This window comes from Ixodes scapularis, unplaced genomic scaffold, assembly GCF_016920785.2.
Source record: "Ixodes scapularis isolate PalLabHiFi unplaced genomic scaffold, ASM1692078v2 PGA_scaffold10__122_contigs__length_95168666, whole genome shotgun sequence".
NCBI lineage: Eukaryota > Metazoa > Arthropoda > Arachnida > Ixodida > Ixodidae > Ixodes > Ixodes scapularis.
The window spans coordinates 31,967,214-31,991,998 of record NW_024609836.1 but is presented as its reverse complement, the minus strand read 5'-3'; the positions used below and the strand labels follow the sequence as shown (position 1 = coordinate 31,991,998).

Here is a 24,785-nt window from a genome sequence, read left to right as displayed (position 1 = left end):
ATGGCACACGAAGCTAAAGGAGTCGGAAGAAAACCACTTTTTTACCTTCGGGTTCGTGAAACAAGAACAAACAAACATAATGAGAAATTCAGTTGTTTACGTGAATCATGTATCGATCTAGCTTAATTAGCCAAGGTCCGTAAAATAAAGCTGAAGGTAGAGATTCCTTTCCTCGAGCGTTATTCTTATTAGTGGGCTGCTCCGATCCGGGGTTATTCGGTATTCCGCGACTTCGATAATACCGGCTCCAGGTTTACGTTTCGGGGTTTATTGGCATTTACCGAAAACACGGAACCCTACTTGTAAATACAAGAAATAAAGCGGAGAGATCACCTTAAAGACTGAGGCGACCGACGGCTTTTACGAAAATTTAGAAACGGGCTTAAAAACTCGACGAATGGAGCGCGTGCAGGTAAATTACTCCCCGTATTCGTTCTTTTGGTTCGCTTTTTATTTAACCCAGGAACTGGAAAAAAACAACAAAAAAACATCAGTTTGTTACACAAAAGTTGCAGTTTAAGCTAGGTTGGGCTAATTGCAACTGTTAAAATCAAATTAACCCTTTGCATAAAAAAAAAAAAATCTCCAAACCTACACATGCTTGTATCAAGGTCTGGCCACACTGTCCACAAAGTCGAACCTGGTTAAACGTTCGAAGGTTCGTCGAACCACGTCGAATCCCGAAAGTTGGACCTAAAAATCCGGTTCGACAAAAGTTCGCGACACGCCTAGTTTTTACAAGTTTCCCACCGAGGAATGATCGAACCGATAAGTTCTCCGAAAGAGGGAAGGTTTGCCATAATTGATGGATCGAGGCGAGTATAGTTTGTAATTCGGCGATTCTAATCCACTAGCAGACGCTACGAAATACCCGTCTTCAAACGGGCAGAAAAATCCGTAGTTTTCAAAATCGGAAGTAATCGGAAAAAGTAACGGTCACTTTTTCCAAGTAACGGCCAAGTGCTTGTTCTTCTCAGGCAATCTAATTGATTACTTTTTAATCGAGTGTAATTGTAATCGAATACTTTTTTCTAGTAATCTGTACGACAATTTAAAAAAAAAAAAAAAAACAGAGTGCGCGATTTTTTTTTTTTTTTTTTTTTTTATTAAGTGCGTTGTGTGGGTTGTCTGACGACTGTTTCGGTAAATAAACGAATTTCCCTAAATGAGTTTGGGTTTCCCCGCGGGCAGTTAGTTTGAGACTTAGCAAGTAACGTTGAGACCAATTAAGGTGCGAAACGAACGAACAAAATCTCGGAATTACGCGAGAAGTTCGCGAAAAAATAACACAAACAATCTCGCATTAAAAAAAAAAAAAAAAAATAACGGAAGATTTTACACTCGGCAGAGTTTAGCGGGACCGTATAAATCGGTTACCTCCATCGTTAATAACCAAGTTTTGGGAAAATGAAGCGAAGGGGAGGGAAGTTACGAAACTGTCGGCGTCTCTTACACAACCGTAACGTCCGATGTGTTGGTGCTCCTTCGGAACTCGCTCAATCGTGTCGTTATATTCCCCTTGGCGGTTCTTGTAATCCCGGAGGCAAACCCGAGTGCGAGACGGAATATTTCGAGGGAAGGAAAACCGTCGCGGGGTGCAACTGTGTGCGCCCGGGGGCCCGGCATAAATTTCGAGAACTCCGCCTAGACCTGGACGGAAGGCTTGAGCGTCGCCCTCTTTTTCTTCCTCCTCTGTTTACTCTAGGCGCGTCTGCGAAGTGCGGCCTCTGAGCGCCGCCATCTTGTTGCTGGTGTCTGATAGTCAAGCCGTGTTATGGCACTCCCACGGTTCCCTTAATTGTTCTTTTTTTTTTTTTTTAAGCGTGGTTGTTTTACACACGTTTAAAACTATTTCAAGCACGTGACAACCGGGCTCTTTCGCAACTGACACCCTGCACCGCTTCTTGGGTTTACGGAGGAGAGAAAGAAGAGGCGGGGGGGGGGGGGGGGGGGGGTAAAGCTCAGGTTAACGCTTTTCTAGGCGGTTCCGCCGCTACGCGCGGGTAAAGTGCTGTCCTTCGATGGAGAGGGGGAGGTTTGTTTCCTTTTGGACGGCGCGGTGCATCTTCGGAAGCCTCCTGATCGACGTCCCGCTATTCCCTTCCGACACAGTCGTAACCGGATGCTTGGCGGGTTCCCTTTTGGGCCCGAAAGCACGCCGATGTAGCGTTCGATCGATCGGGACGCTGGCTCCTTTCCCATTTTCGTCGTGGAGTCTATAAGAGCCCTGTGTTCCGAATTGGAGCCGCTCGATCATTATGGCCTTTGACAGCTTTTTTGCTTTTCTAATATCGTTCTTTTTTTTTTTGTATGTTACATATATATTTTATATTTATATATATATAGGTGGTGTCTAGTATGGTATGGGAGTGACTTTGCGTTTCTTTTGGTTTCAAGGCTGGATGACAGTAAGGGAACAAGTTTTAATTGGCAGATCGCTGTTTTTCTTTTGCCGTTTAAATTTTATTATTATTATTATTATTATTATTATTAGGTTTTACTGGGCTGGGGTTTGGTCATTTGTGTTTGCCTGGAGTCGGCAGTTGTTGTCCAGAGGTCGGTCAAATTGCCCGCGTCGTCGGAAACGGGTGTTCGACTGGAAGCTGACATTCGTCATTTGTGTATGTTTTCGCGGTGGTCCTTTTGGCAGGAGTGTCACTGACGTCACATGGGCGGTCGTTGTGGAGAGTTGTGAACACCGCAGCTTGGGCTAGTTGGTTTTCCATAATTTGTACTTCACAGCACATAAACGTCTCGCAATAGCAGGCACTCACTCATTTAGAGACACCAAAACATACACACAGCGCTCACTCACAACTCTTTGTATTTTGTGTTCGTTTTTCTTCTACTTAGTGTTAAAGCAAAATCTGGAAATTGTTTTGTCTTCATCATTTTCTCTCCGCCCATTATAGCGAATTGAGTGAGTGAGTGCCTGCAATTGTGAGACGTTTATGCGCTGTGAAGTACAAAGTTGTGGAGGGGCTGAGCACGGGCTTTTGCGAACAGTACTGTAAGCAGGAACGCCTGAGCATGCCCTTCGATGCATGCTGCGCGCTACCTCAAGGCTAATAACAAAACAGCGTATTGGAGAGGGGGTGGGGGGGTACTGCGAGAGGGCGTGCACATGGCAGTTTTTCCAGTCCACATTTATCAGCCTATATGTACATTTCGGATTTGCTTTCCTCGGCTAGAAAAAGGTAAAAATGGCCATCATTTCAGTTTAAGTCCAACTTTGTGTATGATTGGTTTGGCGATGATAGAGCACGGGAAAGGACCACCTTGTCCTTATTCGTCCCTGTGTGTTTAGGGTTTAGGGTGGAACTTTATCCTTAGAAGGAAATGGATATTCCGAGCCTTTGTTTAGGCGGCACGTGGATCATAAACAAGCGCTCGTGTGGAACATTAACGAACAAAAGAAAATATATATAGGAAGCGCATTAGAAAGTTGTTCCAACTTATTCGTTTGTTTTTTCGACACGTTTTATGTTAGAAGGTTAATTTGGAGAGGCGCACTTAAGCAAACGGCCCTCTTTAGGAGATGCGTTCTTCGCGCCCTTGGGTTGTTTGCAATAACGAACCTCGTCTCGCTTTACGATTGGACGGAATTTACGACTGTCCTTACACAATTCAAGGCGTCACGCGTTTTGGGGAAGAAAAAAAAAAAGAAGAAAGGCGAGCACACGATTAAAGAAACACCGAAATGAATTTTATTCTTTTTTTTTTTTTTGCGCGCGCGCGAATTTAATTTAGTTGTAGTTGCCTTAAGCATCCTAGAAAATCCCAAATCATTTACGTTCTTTCTCGCCACATGCCGCTGTTCTTAAGGAGGGGGCAAAACGCGATGTTTGATCGCGTTTTTTAATAATAAAGGGGAAAAACGGGCAATTTTAATTCGCAGTTTTCTAGGAAGCCTAGGGCATGTAGGCATTAGCTTGCGCCATAAAAATACATGTGTACAAATGCCTTCAGTGCTATGACTGGAAGGCGATCCTGAATGACGAGTGGGTTGATTCAGCTGTTGAAGCTCTTAGAAAAGTAGTCACGAGCGCAGTTGATAGCATTGTGCCTAAGCGTTTTTCTCCACCTAACGAATACCCTTTGTGGTTTTCGAAAGAGCTGAGGTGCTGCTTGCGACGTGAGCTCTTTAAAAAAAAATGTGGGCTGGGCAAGTGGTACGTCAAATTTAGCGAGTGTCGTGCTTCGGCGAAGTGGCTCTTTAGACGAGACGAAGCTCTGCGTTTGGCTGGGCTTGAGTTCGATATGTACAAAAGGCCCAAACACTTTTTTTTTTAAATGTACACTGCCTATAAAGATGCACTTGTGTCTTGTCACATGTCTTTAATTTATCACTACAAACGGAAATTTCTATGTATCTCTGAAAACGAACGGTGTTCAGACTCGGTAACCGGACTGTCCTAGCATTGTAAACAACTATCGCCCCGTTTTATTAGTGCGCAATTTTTCCAAGGTTTTTGAAATGATAGCGCACAAACGTCCCCACAGGTACTTCAGCCAAAACACTGAGCAACATGCAATCTAAAAAAACGAAAGAGAAAACATCTGGTGGTAGAACTCTTAGGGGTTCTTCGGCTTGTCCATATTTTGCACCCTAAATAGTTATTTTAGGCACCCCCTAAGAGGGGTCTTCGTGAAAAACCCTTAAGCCCGTTCACACTGTTGCGACCTCTTAAACCTGGGTTCCTTAAAATTTCTTAAACCAGAGAACACACTGGCGCCATCTATTGGGAAGCAGTGTAAACTCAGCGGTCCGGCATATTTTTTTTTATTTCTCGCTCATTATCCTTTCTTTTTTGGCTCGAAAAACTTTTGGCAATGTTATAAACGAGTCTTTCTATGGGTATTACGCACATTTGACCTCGGAAATCCCGCAAAACTCCAGGGTCACCGCATAGATGGCGCGATAATGCCAGTTTGTTCCCTCATCTTAAAAACATTTAAGAAGTTTTAAGAGATCTCGTCTCTCTCAGTCGTACTCGGTCGCAAGAGTGTGAACGGGCCTCGAAAGAATTCTTCGTCGCTCAGTTGCGTTTCTAGTGCGCTAGTGGGGCATGGTGCTTGAGGCGAAACCGTTCTTCATTAGCATTCTCGAGGCATCAAAAAACGTTCCAAAAACTATTTTAGAGTGTGGGTTTTTGAAGGGCAAGTAGGTGGAAACCACCTTCTGTTCGTTCGTCAGTGTGAGCAGGTTGATGTAGTAGTATGCTTTGACAGGTCGAAAGCATGCGATAAGGTTAATCACAGTGTTTTGTGTAAGCTTGATAGTTAGGGCTTGTGTGAAACTTGTTGCCAACCGGTTTAGAAATTATATTTTTTGCCGTACAAATTATGTTTTGTGTGTCAGGATCCATGTCCGAGCCTTTTCCGTCGCCCTCCGAAGTTCTCCAGGGAAGCAACTTGGGTGCACTTTTATTTGTGATATTTGTGAACGACATCTCGCTTTGTGGGAAAAATCCCGAAGCATACTATTATTTGCCGACGACATCAGATAGTTTAGCTGTGTTCGTTCTCAGTTGGATTGCCCGCTTCTTCGATCGCCACGTGATGTTCGATGAATTACCTTTTGCTGAATGAACCGGAAACGAAAACAATGTTTCTGACTAAGAAGCCACTTGTGTTAACTTACACAATTGGCAGGCTGTATCATTGCTCGCACGTCCGTCGTTCGCGATCTTGGCATTTTTGTTAATTTGTTCGTGAATCTTAATCGTCATGTTTCAATTATCTGCAGCGCCTCTTAGGAATCTCGGGACGATATCACGTTTCATGAGATTAATTTCATTCTCTGCTTGCATCGTGCATTTATTTCGCAGCCTAGTGCGCACAAAACTGCTGTTCTAGTGAGCGTATTCAAAGACGCTTCATCGGTTTCATCCACGACAGGGATGTGCACTTTAGTGCAGTGGTTCTCAGCCATTGATGTTTCACGGACCCCTTGTGAATAGCTGGAAATGATGGAGGACCCCGTTCGCGGTGAGGGGAAGGGAAATTTATTAAATAATAATGATCTAATGAAGGGATATATCTAAGAATCCTCTCATTGACATCCACAGGAGAAAACTTGCCAAAAATCAAAACGCTTCTTAACATGAAAAAAAAAATCTTTATTGCCGGATGTGATTGATGAGGCAGGGCTTCGCGGACCTCCATTTGAGAACGACTGCTTTAATGTGTAGAAGACGTTCACGTTCTTATATAAGGTTGTGGACGGAGCTGTTGATTGGCAACTTCTGTTGGGCATGTTGTCTTGCTCCCTTGCTGTTCAGTCGTTCTCAGAGTCCTTTTTACTCTGTGGGCTCATATGGGGGGGGGGGGGGGGGGGAGGAGGAGGAGGAGGAGGAGGAGGAGGAGGAGGGAGGAGGGAGGGAGGAGGAGGAGGAGGAGGAGGAGGGGGGGAGGAGGGGGGGAGGGAGGGGGAGGGCACATCACCACTAACAAGTATGCAACTGGAATTCAGCGAACATTATAAATATTTTGTTGACTTGTTTAGCGATATGAATACTTTTACACAAAATCTAGTCACTAATTTGTACGTAGCTATGAACTTTCTTTTGCTCTGTTTATTTTCCTTTTTTGACGAACTGTATCACTGTTTAGGCCACGTGCTGTTTCTGGACACATCAAAATGGAGATAATTATTATTATAATCTAATAACAAGACGGCTTTTTTTTTTCTATACTAGGGTTTGACTGTTTAGAATGTGTTTCGCCTGTGCTGTGTATCACTCTTCCTAAGTCTATTTTCTTTCTGGACTTCGGCACAATCCCAGGGAGTATAAAGATGTCGGACCGTTTTCCACCTGCGCTAATCGCCCGGATGGCGAAAAGCCCTCGTTCCCCTTTTGTTCTCCTAATCAAATACTTCGGAGAATACCTTCTACTCCGCTCATTCGCAATAGACAGCGCGCCTCTAGCAGAGTGTAAACACCTCGCGTGTGAGAGAACTTGTTCGCTTCTGCTTGGCACTGCGCTGAGTGAGAGGGCTGCTGCGGGCGCACCGAAACACCGGATTAGCCGGGACAGCAGAGACGGCTGTCTTCGCTGTCTCGACGGGTGTCCACGATGATAGATGGCGGCGGACGGTCCTCCCAATCCAAAGGGGAAAACCCGGAGGTTGCACGCGTGCAGCCGTTCCAACTACGCAAAAGATCCCTAGTAAATTATATGTCCTAATCTTAAAGAGAACGTCGAAAGGAAAAAAGCTCGGCTTTTGCTGCCGTGATCCCCTGTACGGAGCGCGACGCCGTTAACACGAACAGCCGATCGGCGGATTTTCCCAATATTTTCCTGTAGAATCTAAAGGGTGGTCGTCAAAAGTAGTGGTGTGCTGGAAAGTGCTCGTTTGTGCCAGACTTCGGTTGTACAAGGTGACAATGCCTATCAAAACGTGGTCCGAGTAAAAAACGTGGAAGTGCGCCGTTATTGTTTTCGCGCTCGTGTGTGGACGTTGTCTCGTGTGTGTTCCTTGACCCTGATGTTACCACCAAAGATTTGACTCCGTGGAGTCTGCGGTACGAGCCAAGAAGTCCCTGAACGGCGCCGACATCTACTCCGGCTGCTGCACGCTCAAGATCGAGTACGCCAAGGTGAGTCGTTCGATTATCCGAGGCCACCGTAGTTCGGACTTCGCGCGTGCTTTGGACGCTAGTACTACGTCAGCGTTGGGCGCGAACTCGGGTCTAATCACACGCTTTGCGCAGGAAGCGATGCCCAAAACATGTCGAACTCCATTGTTGCTTGATGGACCTTTGAAAAGGGTATGCGTCGTCTACCTACCTATACTCGGTGTCACCTCAAGAAGGAAAAAAAAAGTTTTACGCATTGTTTATAATTTTCGCGAAGTAGTTCTTATGAGATTTGGTTGTCGGAGGAACAAGCGATGCCTTCGGCATTTGGAACGTGTACCTCTTGATAGGATAACATGTGTGTATTCTAATCGCGATGGATGGATGGATGGATGAATACGGCTGAGCCCTTTGGATCGGGCGGTAGCTTACGCCACCTAGCCATTTTGTTTTACCATTTAAGCTTAGAATATTTAAATGTGAATGCTATATTCACTCCGCAGTGCAAAGAAAGTGAGGCTATGAAACCCCCTTGCCATCAGTGAATAAGAAAATACCTAGTTTTCTCTCGATTTCTGCCACCATTCACTTAATCTTTGCTTGGTAATCTCTACAGTCTTGAAATCCACTCTCCCTTCGCTGTCTCTAAAACCCAATGACTTTATTAAATCTATGTTGTCTTCGGTAGGCATAGGGTGAAGCCCTTTACAGTAGAGTATCAAGTGCTCAGCCGTCTCGTCCTCCTCTCCACAAGCAGTGCACACTGTATCAATTTCCTGGTACTTCACTCTGTATGTTCTGGTTCGCAGAACACCCGTTCTTGCCTCAAACAGCAATGACTCCAGCAAAACGGACGCCACCAAGCGGGAAAAGTGGGAACCAGCCGGAATAGGTCACTTAGCGCCTCTCCGCGTCTCTGGCGGCTTTCGCGGACACGTGTGGTCGGCGCGGTGACGAACAATGTAATTTGACGAAGTTCCGAAAATTTAAGGTTGCCTGAGTGTTTATTAGTGTGGTGTAATGAATCTTCAGTAGATTGTTTCCTTCCATCACGTGTTTGAAAGCCCGTTTACTCCACAACACACGGTCTCGTGGTTTCGATTTCCTGGATGGGGAGGAATCACGGAAAAACGTTTTGATTTCTTGTCTCTCTCGAATAACATTCAAACTGACGACTAGTTGGTGAATGATAAGTGGTTTCTTTATAAGGATGTAGAACAGTGGACTGAGGACGACAGACGAGGTGTTTCACTGGAGGGAACACCAATGTTGCAGTCAAGTGCATGTTTGATGGCTGCTTTTCTTGAGTTTTGCCGTGTTCGATTAGCTTCAAGATTGAGCCAACCACGCCGGTCGGTGTGTTGGTTGCTTTTCGCCGAAAAAGCCTCTGGACCACTCCGAAGGAGTTGGGCAGGTTTTGAAATTACTTGATTCCGGAGAACCTGCTCGCTGCATTTTGATTAATGAGGGAAATTGTCTGCTTTCAAAAGGTGGGGGACGCGTCTCACAAAGTTAGAAGCTGTCACGACATAATGGTTTATCGCTCCTCCAATATTTATATTATACCCCCGTCAAAGCCAGCAGCAATATACGTCTACATCACTCAGGTTGTCCGGCCGCAAAAAAAAATACTAAATTTCTCCATTCAGGATTCGAAGTCAGGTTCAATGCCCAGAGAGGTTCTGCGTGAATCTCCGATAAAGACTCTTCAGTTTGTCCGCACTCGTCTCCGTTCTACCGGCTAGAACCATTTGGCTGAGTTTGAGTAGTATCTCTCTGTCTGTCAAATATACTTTTATTCAGCAGCTAGTCAACTAAGCTCATATTTCAACCCGAAGAATATACTAGTTTCGCTTTAGTGGGACGTAGTACGTAATATAATACATAACCCGCATATTCGTCAAAATGACTGCTCGATTGCTACTAAAACTTGAAATACGAGAGTTAAGTATATAGAAATCATGCTTATTTATTAAGGTGTTTTCTTTTGTTAGAACTTTCCAGAGTTGCGTCGGCGTTGTTTTTTAGCTTTCTTTGTGGGTGTCGGCGTTTTGGAGGGAGCAATTGCGTAGGCAGAGCAGCCGAGAGGTGGGAGCGGTTCATCCGCGGTCGTTAAGAAACATCTCGGGTTTCGGGAGTCTGCTCGGACAGATCCCTGGGACAGCCCGTTCTTGCAGCTGCTTGTGGCTTTTAGCCGAATGTGCCTGCATATAGAGGGTTTTGTTGCTTTGTGTAAAATTGTCGCTTTTCGCCCGATGCAATAAGTTAGCGGTTGGCGCCAGTCAGACTGAAAAAATTGCAGAGAACAACTCTACAAGGAATGTAGGTTTGGCGGTTGGAGCGCCAGGATGACAGCTCGCCGACCAGTGGAGAACAGTGTACCACGTGGGAGTGGTGGAATTCGAAGAGATTGGTCGGTTCCTGAGGGGAAAGGAGAGGCCCCTACGGGCCTACAAAAAGAGTGCGGAGAGGATTTTGAGAGATTCGGACTTGGGATTTGATTGAGAGAAATTGGGGACGGGGGTCGAGACTTTAGACGAGGCAGGATGGTCTCCCAAGTTGGGACTTGTAACTAGAGTGTAAATAAATGCACATAGTTCTCTACAAGCAGTGAGTCGACCCGTCACTCCAGCGACGTTCGTGCCACCACGCTCCAGACCATCGGAGCGGAGCCTGCCTCTCCCACACCACCGGGAGGACCAAACAACAACTTTAACTACGAGTGTCAGCTGCTTAGTGGGGCGCCAGCGGGTTAACATGCTCCTAGGGTCAAGAAGCACTTGCTTAATTTTCGTAATTTTCCTGCAGCCTGTGTTGTTGACCGAGCAGACGACTTGAGCTGTCTTTTAACGCGGATACGCACAAAATCTCGATTTCGCAGACAGATAAATCGCATGGTCGAGGCATGTGAGGCATGCGAGCTAGCTGAAAATTACTCTCGGTGGAACAATTCTGTAGTCATCGCCGCTTTCCTTAGCTGATCAAAACTGATTAGAGTCTATTACCGTCTTTCCGGAGCCCATAGTTTCGGTTTTGAACGAAATCTCCGAAACAAAAGTTTGACATGAAAAAAGCAAAAAGCACCGGAAAAACAAAACTATGCTCTGCAAGTTTATTTGCACCGGCTACAGTTAACCGTCGCAGTTCAAATACCTATAAAATAGGGCATTAGACAAAAGAAAATTCATTAAATTGAATGCGCCACCCGTTCAGGCGGCCTGGCCGAGCCGACGCGACCTGTTCCCAGCCGCCATGTTTGTTTGGTTGTGGCGCCCCCTATAGGTCGCTGGAGTGGCGAATAGTCGGTGACAGGCAACGTTACTAAAACACTCAGTTGGGAAACTCGCCGTCGAAACCTGGGCCGCTGGCGTCCACCGAGACCGAGCTAAATGCGACAACAGCGCCACTCTTTATCATTTGTCTGTACTGTGGTCACCTTGAGCTTTTTGAAAGCCTGTTTTTGCCTAAAAACAAACGAAAAAGACTCTTTTTGTATGAAATTTATTGGAGTTTAGTACCAAAAGAGGGGCGCGTTATGTTTTTAAAATCTTTAGTTTGCATGGTTTTGCGGCACAATTAATATTGTTTTTATACAACCATGCCTCAGCGGGCCTTTCAGGTAGCACGTCCCGCCCTAGGTGCATTTTAACTTCGGCAGCTCAACGGGGCGCGTCCGCCAGGGAGACGGGGGTGGCACCCCTGTAACCTCTACCGCTGTATCTGTTCTTAAAGCCAAATAGAAGTCACGTGCAGTTCCTCGAGTGGCCGCTGCGGGAGAAATGGTGGCGTTGTGTTCGTCATTAGCTCGGTGCTCGGAGACACTTTGGGGCCACTTTTTCAAAGCTGTCTCTATGGGAGTTTCCCAACTGAGTGTTTTAGTAACGTTGGTGACAGGCTACGTGCTCAGGGGAAACTCCTCCCACCTCTTTCGACTTTAGCAGAGCGAGCTCAGGTAAGGAGGTTACCTCCTCTCTGGTGTTCGTTTCACCTCTCCGCATGAAAAATTAAATTATTCATTTTCTTTGTCTTTTTTTTTTTTTTTCCTGCAGTTTTTGAGGTGAAAATGAGTATAGTTTTACTGCCCGCGTAGGTCTGTTCTTTTCGACGTGTGGGGTGTCCACAGCGGATCCCAGCGCTGTAAAGTGAGCCGGAAGAATCGGCGCTGTCGTCGTCTGCGTTTCGCGTCTGCGTTTCGCGCTGTTTTCGAGCTGGAGGGAGCCCGTTTTGTGACGGATGAAGCAAGCACCGTGCCGTCACGGGACAGCTTTGCCATCGCCTGCAGACAGTTACTGTCTGTAGGTTACAAGTTACGCTCCACGATGGTAACTTGTTCCATAGACCCTTTTAATGTTTACACGAGATGTCCTCGCCTCCCAATCGACTTGCGGTCACTCCGTTCTGCAGGCCTTTCAAGCTTGAAAAAACAGGGCGCAGGCGAGCTGATGTAAGTTTACCATTTTTTAGACCACCTAAGACCATAGGTCGGCATTTCCGAACCCACTCACTCACCATCACATCACTAATTACAGCAACATCCAAAAGTCACAGCCCTTCACATCACAAAGTACATCGACGTCCAAAAGTCACAGCCTTTCACATCACAGAGTACACCGACGTCTAAAAGTCACTGCCTTTCAGATCACAAAGTACACCGACGTCCAAACGTCACGGCCCTTCACATCACAGAGTACACCGATGTCTAATATTCACGGCCCTTCACATCACAAAGTACACCGACGTCCGAAAGTCACGGCCATTCACATCACGGAGTTCAACCGGACAACAAACTCATCCCCATCACCTCACCGCAATCTCTGAACTCACAAAGTCATTCACCGTCACTTCACGAATCCGTCAAGTTCACGAAGTACTTCACCGTCACATCACGAATCCTATAGAGTTCATGAAGCGTTCCCCATCCCATCACCTCCAACTCTGAATTCACGAAGTCGCTCACCGTCCCATCACGAGCTCATCGAGTTCAGCAAGTCGTTCCCCTCACGTCCGTGAACTGATCCCGTTCATGAAGTCGTTCGACCGGTTCGACTTCACGGCCCTTCACCGAGTCACAGCCGTTCACCGAGTCACAGCCATTCACCGAGTCACCGAGGTCACGGAAAGCGGCGTCGGCCGCGGCCACCGCCACTGCCTCCGGCTTTCAGCCATCCTCGAAGTTCTTTCGCAGCGGCGCTGACGACTCCAGGAGTCCAGATGTGTGTTTCAGTGTGTGTCTATGTGTGTGTGTGTGTGTGGGGGGGGGGGGAGTATTGGGCTGGGCCGGGTGACGCACCCTGCTCTTGTCATTTTGTTTGTTTAGCTAGTTCCCTCTGGCTTTTAGTTTTGTTGTCCCGTTTCTTTTATTTTCGTTTTGTTTTGCGCTTTCTTCATCGTGTGCGCATGCTGTGGAGAGCGAGCGGCTTCTTGACTTCCCTGCTCCGAACTTGTGAGATAAGGTGCTTGTTTCCGGGAGAGTTATAAGCCCCACGGATGCCCAGAACCAAAATGGCTGCTGGTTTGTCGGCGAGCGGTATTACAAAGGGTGGCATCACCCTAGCAAAGCGCACATGAAGGCTCCCTAGACTTCGCCTGGTTGTCGGCGTTGTGATTGTGGAGGGGACCCCACCTCAAAATCTTCTGGCCTGTCTTTTTTTTTTTTTTTTTTTACTTTCGTTGCGCACGGTTTTTTCTACGAAAACAAAAAGAAGGCGCTTATATTTTTGCCAACGACCACTCACCGAGGGGGCAAAAAGGAGAGACAGACACGAACCTGCGTGCACGATTTTTGTGAAATATCTTACAAACATTAATACGAGTCCATAATATATGAACGAAGACGTTTTAGCGAATTACATTTTAGCGAATAGAGGTCACATACGCGAGTCGACGTTTAGGCATTTGTAGGGGCGGCAAACTGGGCATCCAAACAGACCGCGCCAGGCGGTCTGTTCGGAACGATAGCAAGGGGTGCTTTGCTGTAGTTTGGGGAAAATTAAATGAACTCAAGCTCGAGCGTCCATCGCCAAAGGTTTGGCAAGCTCGAAAACAGGACGGCGGCGGCCTCCATTTTATATATTCGGTCAAATGAACGTCGCCATTCGCTAAAGTGTCATTCGATGAAACGTCGTGGGCCAGGTTTCGCTCGCTAACCGTCGTTCGATCAGTACAAAATTGTTTTGTGTGTTTTATCTTAATAATTATGATCCATGGCAACCAGCCTATCGTTGCCTACCTCACGTTACGTCGTAAAATAGCGCGATGATGTCACTTTCATAAGAGATACCATAATAACGCAATACTTCACAACCGACCGCTGAATCACCCATGTAATATTTTGTCACAGATTTCATCATATATATATAAAGTAGACATTCCAAAACAAGAGTCATCCATTCCCAAAAATTCCAGGGACTGGAACTACCTTCCCTCATCTGTTGCCACAATTGCCACTTACTATATGTTTAAAATTGCCGTAATTAATCTATACAGCTCAGACTGCGCTCCAAGGTGTACAGCTTTGTTTTGTTCTCTTCTAACTCCCGCTCACCTCTGTAATGCCGATGGCCGTGATGGTATGTCAGTTAAACAAATAAATAAAAAAGTAAGTGCCTCCCCTGAAAAACCTCTTCAAGAGGCGACCTGCAGCTTGCCGAAGCAATGAAATCTGTTTTATTCGAACCCGTTGGTCAGAGTACACCTCATCATTAATTAAACCACTCTTTGGATCATTCACCTCAAAGCAATATGTTTACTTCTGAGCGTGTTCGTGTCGCTCAACCTACTTTGAGCGAAATGCAGTCGAGATAACTAATGATGGCGGTCGACTCTACTTTTTTCAGCTTTGAACCGAGGCGAGGCGCGCGATTCACGCTCGCCTCGCGCTCGTTGTTTTACGCCGGGGTTTGGCTGCGCATAGACTCGTTTTATAGGTAGCGTACTGTGTTTTCGGAGTTCATTTTTGAATAGAATCGGAGCGTGTTTTTCGGAGTTTATTTTGTAGCGTAGGCTACACCGGCCGAGGTTGAGCAGTTTCGCGTGGCTTCTGGCGAGCCGTGCTGCGTATGCGCGAGGAGCAGTGACGTCACACGTGTCAGTCCCCGATGCACGCGCCGCGCGCATGGACCCGCTCGAGATCATGGCTCGCGCTGTCCGGTTGTTCTGGGCGGCAGCTTGGTTGCTTGATACATAACACGGCGCACAGCTGGCCAAACCAACGACGGGCATCTGGCACGCCCCAGCGGAGAATTAATTTGGACCATCTGGGGATCTTTTGACGTGCAACCGAAGGCTCGGTTACACGGCGCCTCCTCCGCAATAAGAAGAGCGGAGAAGCTTAACTCATCGGATCCCGAAGTAGTCACATAATCCGTAAACCGTCTGTGTCATTGAAGCAGCAGTAAGCATGATAATCAAGCTAATCGTAGACAACCAGGAAAGCTAAGAATAACCAGCTGAACCTAAGCTTACGCTACGTATATCCTGGCATAGCCGAGCTAAGCCACTGCAATTTTTTTACAATGAATTCGGGGTGTTTTTCGGAGCTTTCTTTAATGGTATACAAAATTCGGAGTCTGTCGGCTTCTTCGGTGGTGCGAATTAAATTTAGAAAACAGCAGTTTGCGAATTTAGTAAATCAGCCTTTTCATATGCGAGACTTCGACTGTGGTCGTTAGAGAAGCTACCTCGTTTCTATAATAACGGGATAAGTTCATAAGTTTCAACTAGAAAGGATGACAAACGTAAAGCTTGTTGTAAATTCCGGGGAAATATGAAGACCTGTCGGGCGTTATTACTTCTGGCACCCCCAAATATTCGGGGTTTTTCGGATAAACCCGAATCGGCAAAAGTTTAAACGGCAAGTGTTCTTCGGATTTCATAGGGTTTATTCGAAAACGCGGAGCCCTAATTATACTGTAGTGGGCTCACGGAAAATGCGGAGCTTACTGCATTCTTAACTTGGTTAAAACTGCAGTTCGAAGCCCCCAGCGCGCACTCGCTCCCTTCCGCCGAGCATTCGCTGCGCTTGCAAGCTTGTGCTTTTCTGGTGACGCAGGTCCACGAAAATAACATGCACACAAAATCAATAAAAGACAAAGTTCCCGGGGCGCGCAAAATACGCATGCCTCGAGAGTCGAGGCACAGAGAACGTATACCAGCCCCAACAGTCGGATGCGCAGTGACCCGGAGGCTAGAAACCTCGCGCTGAAGGCAGACCTTGCACTGCGGTCTTCACCGGTCACTGAATATAAGTACAATAGCGCAATGTGCTGAATGTACTTGGCACGCTACACCTATGTCGATACCTGTGGGCGGCATGTTTCCGTATTTCGTTAAACTCCTACGCATCCGAAGCTCCGTTCGACTAAACATGAAAGGAACCGCGGCGCAAAAGGACACACACACAAGTAGAACAGCGACACTTGCACAGCGCTGTCTGTCCTCTACTTGCTTTCCTTGGGTCCTCTTGCGCCGTTTTTCCATGTATGAACGGTCTTTGTCAAAAGTTCACAACCAACCAAGCCGCTCCGGCCAGGCCGGTGAGGGCTCCGAACTTGCTACAAAGACTCTGCACTATGCACCGACTGGCCCACCTTCAAACTTTACCACAGTTCGACTAAACATCTGTTGGACAAAGAGTCAATCATTTGCTAAAGTCCGACGGGGCGGTGTTCGCGAATATAATAGACTCGGAAACCTGATGGGACGCAAGTTCTTGAGGTGGGAATCTCTACGAAGCGTTTTATTAGAGGACAGGGTCTTCAAGTTTCACTCCTTGGCATTGCTTTCAGTCAGGATGGCACGCTGTGCGATTGATTGGGAGCTAGTGCGCCACTTTCCGCGAGAACACCAGTAATGCAGGCGGCTGCTACCTACGGAGAAAACTCTGCGAATGACAAGGACTAAAGTATCTGGACTTATGAATTTTCTAACGTTATACTCACATGACGTGACGTGAGCATGTAAAACGTGGTGCTCAGTGGCACCTCATTTCACATCATTTTTTCACTATATTTTATACACCAACTAATGTTTACAAACAAACTGGAGCGCTCCTCGCCGACGCCATCGTAGCCGGGCATGCGCGATGGGGTGTGGGCAAGAAGCTCGCCGCGTCGCCGATAAACAAACCATTGAATTGCGTTGTTGTCGGCGGCGGTGTGAGTCCCCGTGCACTTTCCTGCGTTGGAATTGTTGATTCTACGTCTTCTTGGGCAATGCCTGACTACTTGAGCAGCCTCAGCGAAATTACCGAGGCTCGCTACACCACAAAACTTCGCGTGAATAATGTGACATGCGGCGATTCATTCCGCGTGGACGCCGCAGAGGGTACGCTAAAGCCTGAATCGCATGATGAAATTTCGGTCGCAATTTTCAGTCATGACGTCGCTCGGGCTACAACAGCGTGAACCGTTGCTGAGATGTTCAACATCGATACTGAAAATCGCAAGCAGAATCGGACCAAGTGAATGAGGCATAACAAGTCGTTGATGGTCACTGGTAACAACGATTAACATCTCCGCATTCACTTCTTATCGCAAGTACCGGGCCAACATTTGGTCCACGGGCCGGTGTCGTCTAAAAGAGCAGACGACGAGCAGAAGCGTTTTAAAGAGCAGACTACAGTTCGAGCAATCAGGCGGCCGTTCGATCTTGAAGACGCACTGAACGTCCGCATGCAGGCGGTCCCAACAACTTTTCGGTATTCCCGCTTTCATGACGGAACAAAACAAATAAATCTGATGACAACAAGTATCCGTGAATTTAACCCAAACTGCTTCCCGCCCAAGCAATCGTGGTCCGACGGCGACTGGTTTTCCATTTTCACGGCACATATCCACGTTCTCGGACGAACCGAGCACATGAAAACTGATCTTCAAACCTTTCTCGACTCTTTTGGTACAGCCCCAGCCGCGGCGTTTTGACGAAAAGGCAAGTTTTTGTCAGGTTTTTTTTAATACAACGCTAGAATACACGTCTCACATAGGTACTTCCGCCTTCAGTCCCAGACCGGAAGTGCGCCCGACGCGCGACCACCGCGCCGTGACGTAACAGAGATGAGTTCGTTGGTTCGTGTATTGCCAGAACATAATTTCGGCGACATATTCACCTATACATGAACTCATCTCTGTTAAGTAACGGCGCGGTAGTGGCGCGTCGGGCGTAACAGAGATGCTCCTTAAAACAAAAACCAAAAGGCTCCTTAAAACCAAAACCGACAGACTCCACACGTAACCAGTAACAAAAAAAGAACAGGCCACAACGGGTCGACAAAGGACGTAAAAGGAAAAACCCGAACAGCGAACTTTTCCCTACACTTGGCGAGGTCAAACTTAGTACCTACAGGTTGCCTCAAGCTTGAAACACAAAAGTTTATCCCAAGCTTGAAACACAAAAGCACTCATCACAAACGAGCGTGTTGGGGACGAATTAAGTAAGTGCTTATACTTCCTGTTTACACGTCTAAGAAACTAGGGAGTTTTGTGTATTGTTCCAATAATTCCTGTAAGGATACCCGATACTCCTCTGTCGTCTTAGTGCATGCGTAGTATCGTTATTGGGTATCGTTACCGAGCACAAAAACCGTCTACAAGAATTCCCTACCGTTTATCGTTTTTCTAGTGAAATTAAAGACGACGTTGGCAAGGAGAAGCAAGCTAACTAATCTCGAAGGGAAGGGAAACAGAGGTCGTCTTCGCTCCTTCAGCTCCCCTTGATAACCGGTGATTTCTTCAAGCAGACAGAGCCAGTGAGGACGCCTTCAGCGAACATCAAACATAGTCTTTGAGATGAATAGAGGCAGGTTCTTAATTTTGTTTTCGTTACAAAAGAAAGGTCGTTTTGGAACAAGGTCTGGTGGGAAATGCAAGATGGGAGGACGGGTAAACAGCTCGTCCACACTTCTAGACGGGGAACACAGCCTGTCATAAAAACTGGACATGTCAGGCTCTAAAGAGCGTGGGAAAGTAAAAGCTCTTTAGTGAACCGACGATACGTGCCCCAGAACAGCACGGCGACGTGCATGAAAAAAGTTAAAAAAAACGCGGCAAGCCCGGTTCAATAGTTTTTCATGTTTTAAAAATAACAGGCTTATTCTGCTCTTTGCGCACCTCGTGTGTTTGTTTACCCCTCAGACGCTCTGACGTACCTCTATTTACACCTGGTTTTGACCAATGACGGCGCGCGCTTTTCTGTCTCGTCTTCGCGCGTTCTGTGAGCGCCCTTTATGTTTCCCGCTGAATGTTGTGCCACTCTTCGTATTTACTTCTTTTCAATAAGTCACGATAACGTTCGCAAGCGCGGAAGACACGTTTTGGTACCCCTACTTGCACGTCGTATAAACACTTACTTCGAATTTGACTTCGACCTCGACCGCGCACCTTGTTTTTCATTGGTAGCCTGCTTGCAACAGCAGGATGACGGTGATGACAACGCAATCGCGGTCTGCTTGTGGTCCTGTGTGAAGGGCTCTCACTTCCGATCGAAGTGAGAGCCATTCGTATCGCTCCGACGCTGTTGAAAAAGCTCAGCAGTCCTTTGAATGAGTCACTTGCTCAGGAAAATAGCGAGGAGACGAGTGTCTAAGCGCTTATGTAAGAAGAATGGTCTCGATCTCAAATGAAAAGCACTCCAGAAAAATGTGGCCGATATGGTTCGTATGCAAAACTAGCTAGCATAAAAAAGAGATAAATTCAGAAATGGGGACGGGCTATCTGTCTCCCCCCTTGTAAAAGATTTATGTCATTTTATCAAGAATCTTTGAACACTCGTACTCCGCCTTCGCGTTCGAAGCGCTGTTCACGGAGTAAGGCTAGGCTGCTTAGTGGATTGAGTTTCGCCACGTGTTCGTCGCACATTTTCTGATGGGGTCCGGCTTTTACACACAAGTATCGTGCCAGTAGCTGACTTTTGCTCAAATAAACAGAAACAAAAACCTCTTTAGTCAATATTCACGTTCAACGGAAATCAAAGAACTCTGTTCGTATTCCTAGAATTCAAGAACTCGGGAATATGCACGACTGTGATGAAAACTATTATCGGGAACAGCAAGCGAAGCCCCCACCTAAACGCCTGAGAGCACGTAAAATCTTCTCCGCCTGTTATTGCAACGGACATGTCCGCGCGCTTGTTAGGAAACGTGGGCGACAAACCGTGATGCCAATCGGCTGCTTCCTCACATTTTTAAAATTATCATAATTCTCCGGCATATGGATAAAGCCCGTAATCTTCCGTGATTTTTCTAGAATAGCGTCAAGCCTTCCCGAGATCTTAGATGCTAAATAGCGTTTGAAAAAATGCGGAAGCGGCCGAAACAGATCAAATCCGGCAGCGGCCGAAACAGATCAAATCCGGCGCACGCTTTTTCGTGTGGACGGATAAAAACGAGCGTATGCCGCATATTACCAGCATCATATAATATCTGTAAGCATTATATTAAGCGAGAGCGAGAAAACCAACATTGTATAGTCCAGTTAAGGTCGCACCAGTACTCGCGTAAAAGCTCCGGGAAGACGGTTTTATTTGTGTTTCCTTGAGGGGTGCGCGCACGCACGCGCTTACAAAAGACAAAAACATGGTCGCACGGACACACGCAGATGCAATCAACGCGAAGAGAAACCCTCCCGTGGCAGAATAGCACACTGGCAAAACGACACCTTCCCCGGCCCCCCACACACAATGACACACACAGACACACACACCGAAAGGAGGAGCCGCCAAGCCGCGCCGCGTAAACGGAACCCCACGGCCATGCAGGAGGCTCAAACGTCTGCCGCGCACAGACAAAGCCTCCCCTAACGTTCGCTAAGCTGCACATGTACTACGCGACGCGGGTACGCACGCCCGCAGTATCGGGGCAAGGGAGCCGGAGGTCCGCCAAACTCGTTGGAGTCGCCGCTGAGTCTGTGCCGGTCCAAACATCCCCCCCCTCCCCCCCCCCCCCCCCCCCCAATCCCCATCTGGGAAGCGCTGCCCCCAATCCCCATCTGGGAAGCGCTGGTGCCGCTTCGTCTGCAATACACAGTCCCCTCCCCATTTCCGATTTCGCGCTTAAGCCGCGCACAGTCGCACACGCAAAATATCACATCCTCTCTCAAGGTCCTCCAAAGCAAACGCCCCCTGCAGTTGCTTCCCCCAAACGTTACCAGACCACCCCTACGAATCTCGTTCTGGGCTCTAACAGAAGTTCCTTCCAAGTTTCTGGGCACCAACATGCTGCAGACACTTCCAAATGTCAAGTCGGCTATCAGTCGCGAAGAGTACGCACACGCAAGCAAACCCATAACGACATCTCCTGACTCCTGACTCCTAGTTCACGAACTCAGTCCCCATCACATCACAAATTCAGTTCACGAATTCATTCACCATCACATCACGTATACACCAGAGTCACGAAGTCCTTCACTACTGCATCACGGGTGCGTCAGAGTTCACAAGGTCACTCCCCGTCACATCACGGCTCCTTCCGAGTTCATGAAGTCAGTCCCCTTCGCATCACGACTCGTTCCGCATTCACGAAGTCACATCCCCTTCACATCACGGGTTCTTTCGCGTTCACGGAGTCACGCCCATTCACATCACGACTCCTTCCGCGTACACGAAGTCACGTCCCCTTCACATCACGGGTTCTTTCGCGTTCACGGAGTCACGCCCATTCACATCACGACTCCTTCCGCGTTCACGAAGTCACATCCCCTTCACATCACGACTTCGTCCGAGTTCACGAAGTCATTCACAGCCCTTCACCATGACGCGGTGAGCGTGAGTGAGTGTGAGTGAGCGAGTTCGTGAGTGACTTCGCCGAGGTATGCCTAAGACTGGGTGGAAGAAACACGGCGACGTCTGAGGCGTCGTCGTGTTTCTTCCACCCAGTCTCAGGTGGTCTAAAAAAATGGTAAACTTCCAAGTTTGTCACCGCAGTAGATAAATACATAAAGCAGTTGCTGAGACGCTTGGCACTACGGAAACGACGAAGTTTCAGATTTAGCGAGGTCTCTTATTGAACATATAGACGCTTTACACACGCGCCAGATAACGGCCGCCATTGCTGACCTCTTGCCTTGCCGAGATGCCGTGCCACTGAAGCGGACGTTGTGATAATGATGACGTGCAAACGAAGTAAAGGAAACACACACTGAAGGTCGGTTATGGCGGCACCCACAGCTGCTGCAAAGTGTCTCTATCGGGTGGTATGTCGTCTTACTGGATGCAGTCTTCGGGCATTTCCTACACGGGTCTCGCTGCCCGATCCTTCAGCTAAGCGCCAGGAGAATCGGTGCTTACATATTTTACGGATGTTGCGACCGACGGAGACGTGCCTGCATTTGCTATGCAACCGATATTTCCTCGGTTTCTGTAAAAATAAAAGCCCCGCATAGTGGGCGTTGCAAAGGGAGCAGCAGCATTATGGTGGGTGTCCGAGACGTGTGTTTTCGTCCCTTTCTCGTTGCCCGTTCGTCTCCGGTTTTCAATTATACATTACGGTGGGGATTGCTTCTCCTTCCATTTGACCGGAAGTTCGAGGCGACGCAAAAGTCAGCAGCGTCTCCTTGCGGCGTGCTTGCTCGGGCTCGAGTTTGAGGATATTTGGGCGGACAGATAATAGGGAGTTGTAGTAGATCGTTTTTCTCCTCCGCTACGGAATCCCCGAAGAAAACGCCGCAGCTGCGCATGCGCGCCCCCAGCCTTCTCTGCATAGTTCAAGGTCTTGTGGCGGATTACGGAGCGCTATCCGGGTGCTTAGCGGGCTGCGGGAACGCTCTACTACAATTCCCTATTCTCCCTATTGCGAGTCGTACGCTATGTGTTTCTCACGATAGGACGATGTATTTCCGTGATCAGCAGTCAGCATCGGTGTTTTGGGCTAGACGTTTTATTTATTTGTTTGTTTCTGAAAATGAACGAAATTTTGTCCGTGAAAACCAAACTTTCCGTTATCATAATTTGGCAAGGCGCGAACTCCCACGGTGGCACGTGCCTCGCGCTCCGAGGCTCTGATTGGCTCGCTGAGGCTGTAGTTTATTCCGAGCAGAGTTTATGTTAATATATATATATATATACATATATATATATATATTTTTTTTTTTTTTTTTTTTTTTAGTTTTGTAGCGTTTTGTGTTCTCACTGCAGGCGTAGTGAGCATGTGGTGCTCTGGTGCGTAGCGGGAGAGCAATTGGTTTCGCTTGCGGAAACACGCGGATACCTTTCGGTTGCCCCCGCATCTCGCGCTTCATTCAATGCGCGCCAACTCACGAGACCTTTCGGCGGCGCCGTTTTGCGATCCTTATTCGCGACGTCACGATCAGGATTTGCCTCGCCGTGACGCGACGAGTTGTCGTCCTGCCATCGGCGGCGTACATGAAACTCGATGGGTCTGGGTAAAACTAAAAAGTACGGTAGCAGCTTGGAGTCGCCGCCGCGGTCGTATACTGGCACCGACGAAGTCGTGTGCATTCTGACATTACGTTGAAAGCAAAATAAGCCAGCGACTCTTGACCATGAAGCGATACGGGGAAGTCGGTGTCCAGGGTCTTGTTGGGTATTCCACCGAGCATCTACGATCCAAACCCAGGAGCTTTCTTGTTCTTTCTTCTTTAATTTTGGCTTTTACCGTTTTTTTGTTTTTGTTTTTTCGCGCCCGTTTTGTTTTCTCGAGAGTGCGGGAAAAGAGCGAAGAGAAGAAAGCCGATGCGTCCCGACAATTGGGGCGCCTTTACAAGGCCCTGTTCGGCCGTAATCCCTCCTCATGAAATATTCAGCGGGGAAGGACGCTCGGCCCACTTTCATGCTCAGCTGGATTTGGGGCCGCTGCTTTGGTTTAGGAGACCGCTTTCGCCGGTGCGATGGACCGCGCCGAGCGCTGCTACACGAGCCATCCAAACAATCCGGCGCATCCAACGTGTCACGTGACAACGCGTGCGTGTTTTCGGGGTGTATTTTTCTCGAAAATTCGGCAAGGCGTTCCTCGGCGTCTGTCTATCTGAGTTTTTAGTTTTGGAGGTTTCGTCGGTTTTCCTCGATTTTGATAAACCTTCTGGAGGATTAATGGGGAGTTTTAGTAGGTCCTTCCAGGTGACCCCGATAACGGTAAGAGGCATGCGCAAAGGCGGCGCCGTAGCATCGGGTATCGTTATCGGAGTATACTAGAGTTTTAGTAGATCGTTTCGATGATTCCGATAACGACACTCCGCCCGACGCGTTTGCGCGTGCATCGTATTGTTGACGGAGGTATCAGAACGTTCTTCTGCTTCCTCATTGGAACGGTCGACTAAAACTCCCTAATTTTTGGAGTTTTTCGGCATTTACCGAAAAGGCGGACCGCAAATCCAAAGGTCGCGTGACATTGACGTGGCATTGGATTGGCTCCGACGGCTCGTGGGAGTCCAGTGCAGTCCATCGCGAGACGAGGCGTTGTTCTCCGTGTTTGTCTCTACGTCTCTCCCGATTCCTTCGCCTACACCGAACTTTTTACTTTTTTTACGCCGCTTTGTCCGTCTTCGGTGTGTTTCATGGCTTGCTTCGTTCGAGCGGCAGTGCACTCCGTTTTCTTTTACCGGATTACTGTGCCGGGTCTTCGTTCGGAATAAATGAACAAGCAGATAAGGGAAAAGCAGGGACGGTGCGGGGTTTTTGCTTTGCAGCACTGCTTCATCGCGGTTGATATCTCCCTTCTTATTGTTTTTTTGGTTTTCGGTTGGGGAAGTTGGCGTCTCCCCTGTCGATCCCTCTTGTCTTTGGTGGGGGGCCTGTGACCGAACGAATAGGGGACTTCCGTTGTGGAGTTGGGAACGGAATTGAGAGCAAGTCGGTTGGAAAGACGAGCAGGAGAATGCTGTCAGGGTGGAAGATTGCTCGGAGGGTGTTCTTGCTGCGTTTTGTGCATTTGGTTAATGCCCAAACTCAATATGACCCGCGTCAGGTTATTGGGGAGATTCGACTGTAACGTCCCTGGCGGCCTAGTTGAGAACTGCGTGCGTTGGGACCAGCGTCGGGTAATGTATATCTAAAAAGTACTTGAAGTAAATTACAAAGTAAGTTAGAGGTTACGTAGTTCAAGTATAGTAGTAAGGTACACAGGGTGCAATATGCTCGAAGAAAAGTACTATAAATACAATGTACCTTCAAAGTAAAGCACAGGTACTATTTAGCACAATCTTTCATGGTGCCCTTCTATTCCCTTATACAGTGTTCATATATATATATATATAT

At 47.6% G+C, this 24,785-nt stretch overlaps 1 protein-coding gene across 4 annotated transcripts in view; it reads left to right on the top strand.

Moving 5' to 3' along the window:
- The window catches only part of LOC8034677 (heterogeneous nuclear ribonucleoprotein L), a 111,391-nt gene that overhangs the window by 57,147 nt on the left and 29,459 nt on the right, over positions 1–24,785 (top strand). For all 4 annotated transcript variants that reach the window (XM_042287669.1, XM_042287666.1, XM_042287667.1 and 1 more), the window contains exon 5: positions 7,508–7,604. In XM_042287669.1, the coding sequence (XP_042143603.1) occupies positions 7,508–7,604 (97 nt within the window). The remainder of the gene's footprint in view (positions 1–7,507; positions 7,605–24,785) is intronic.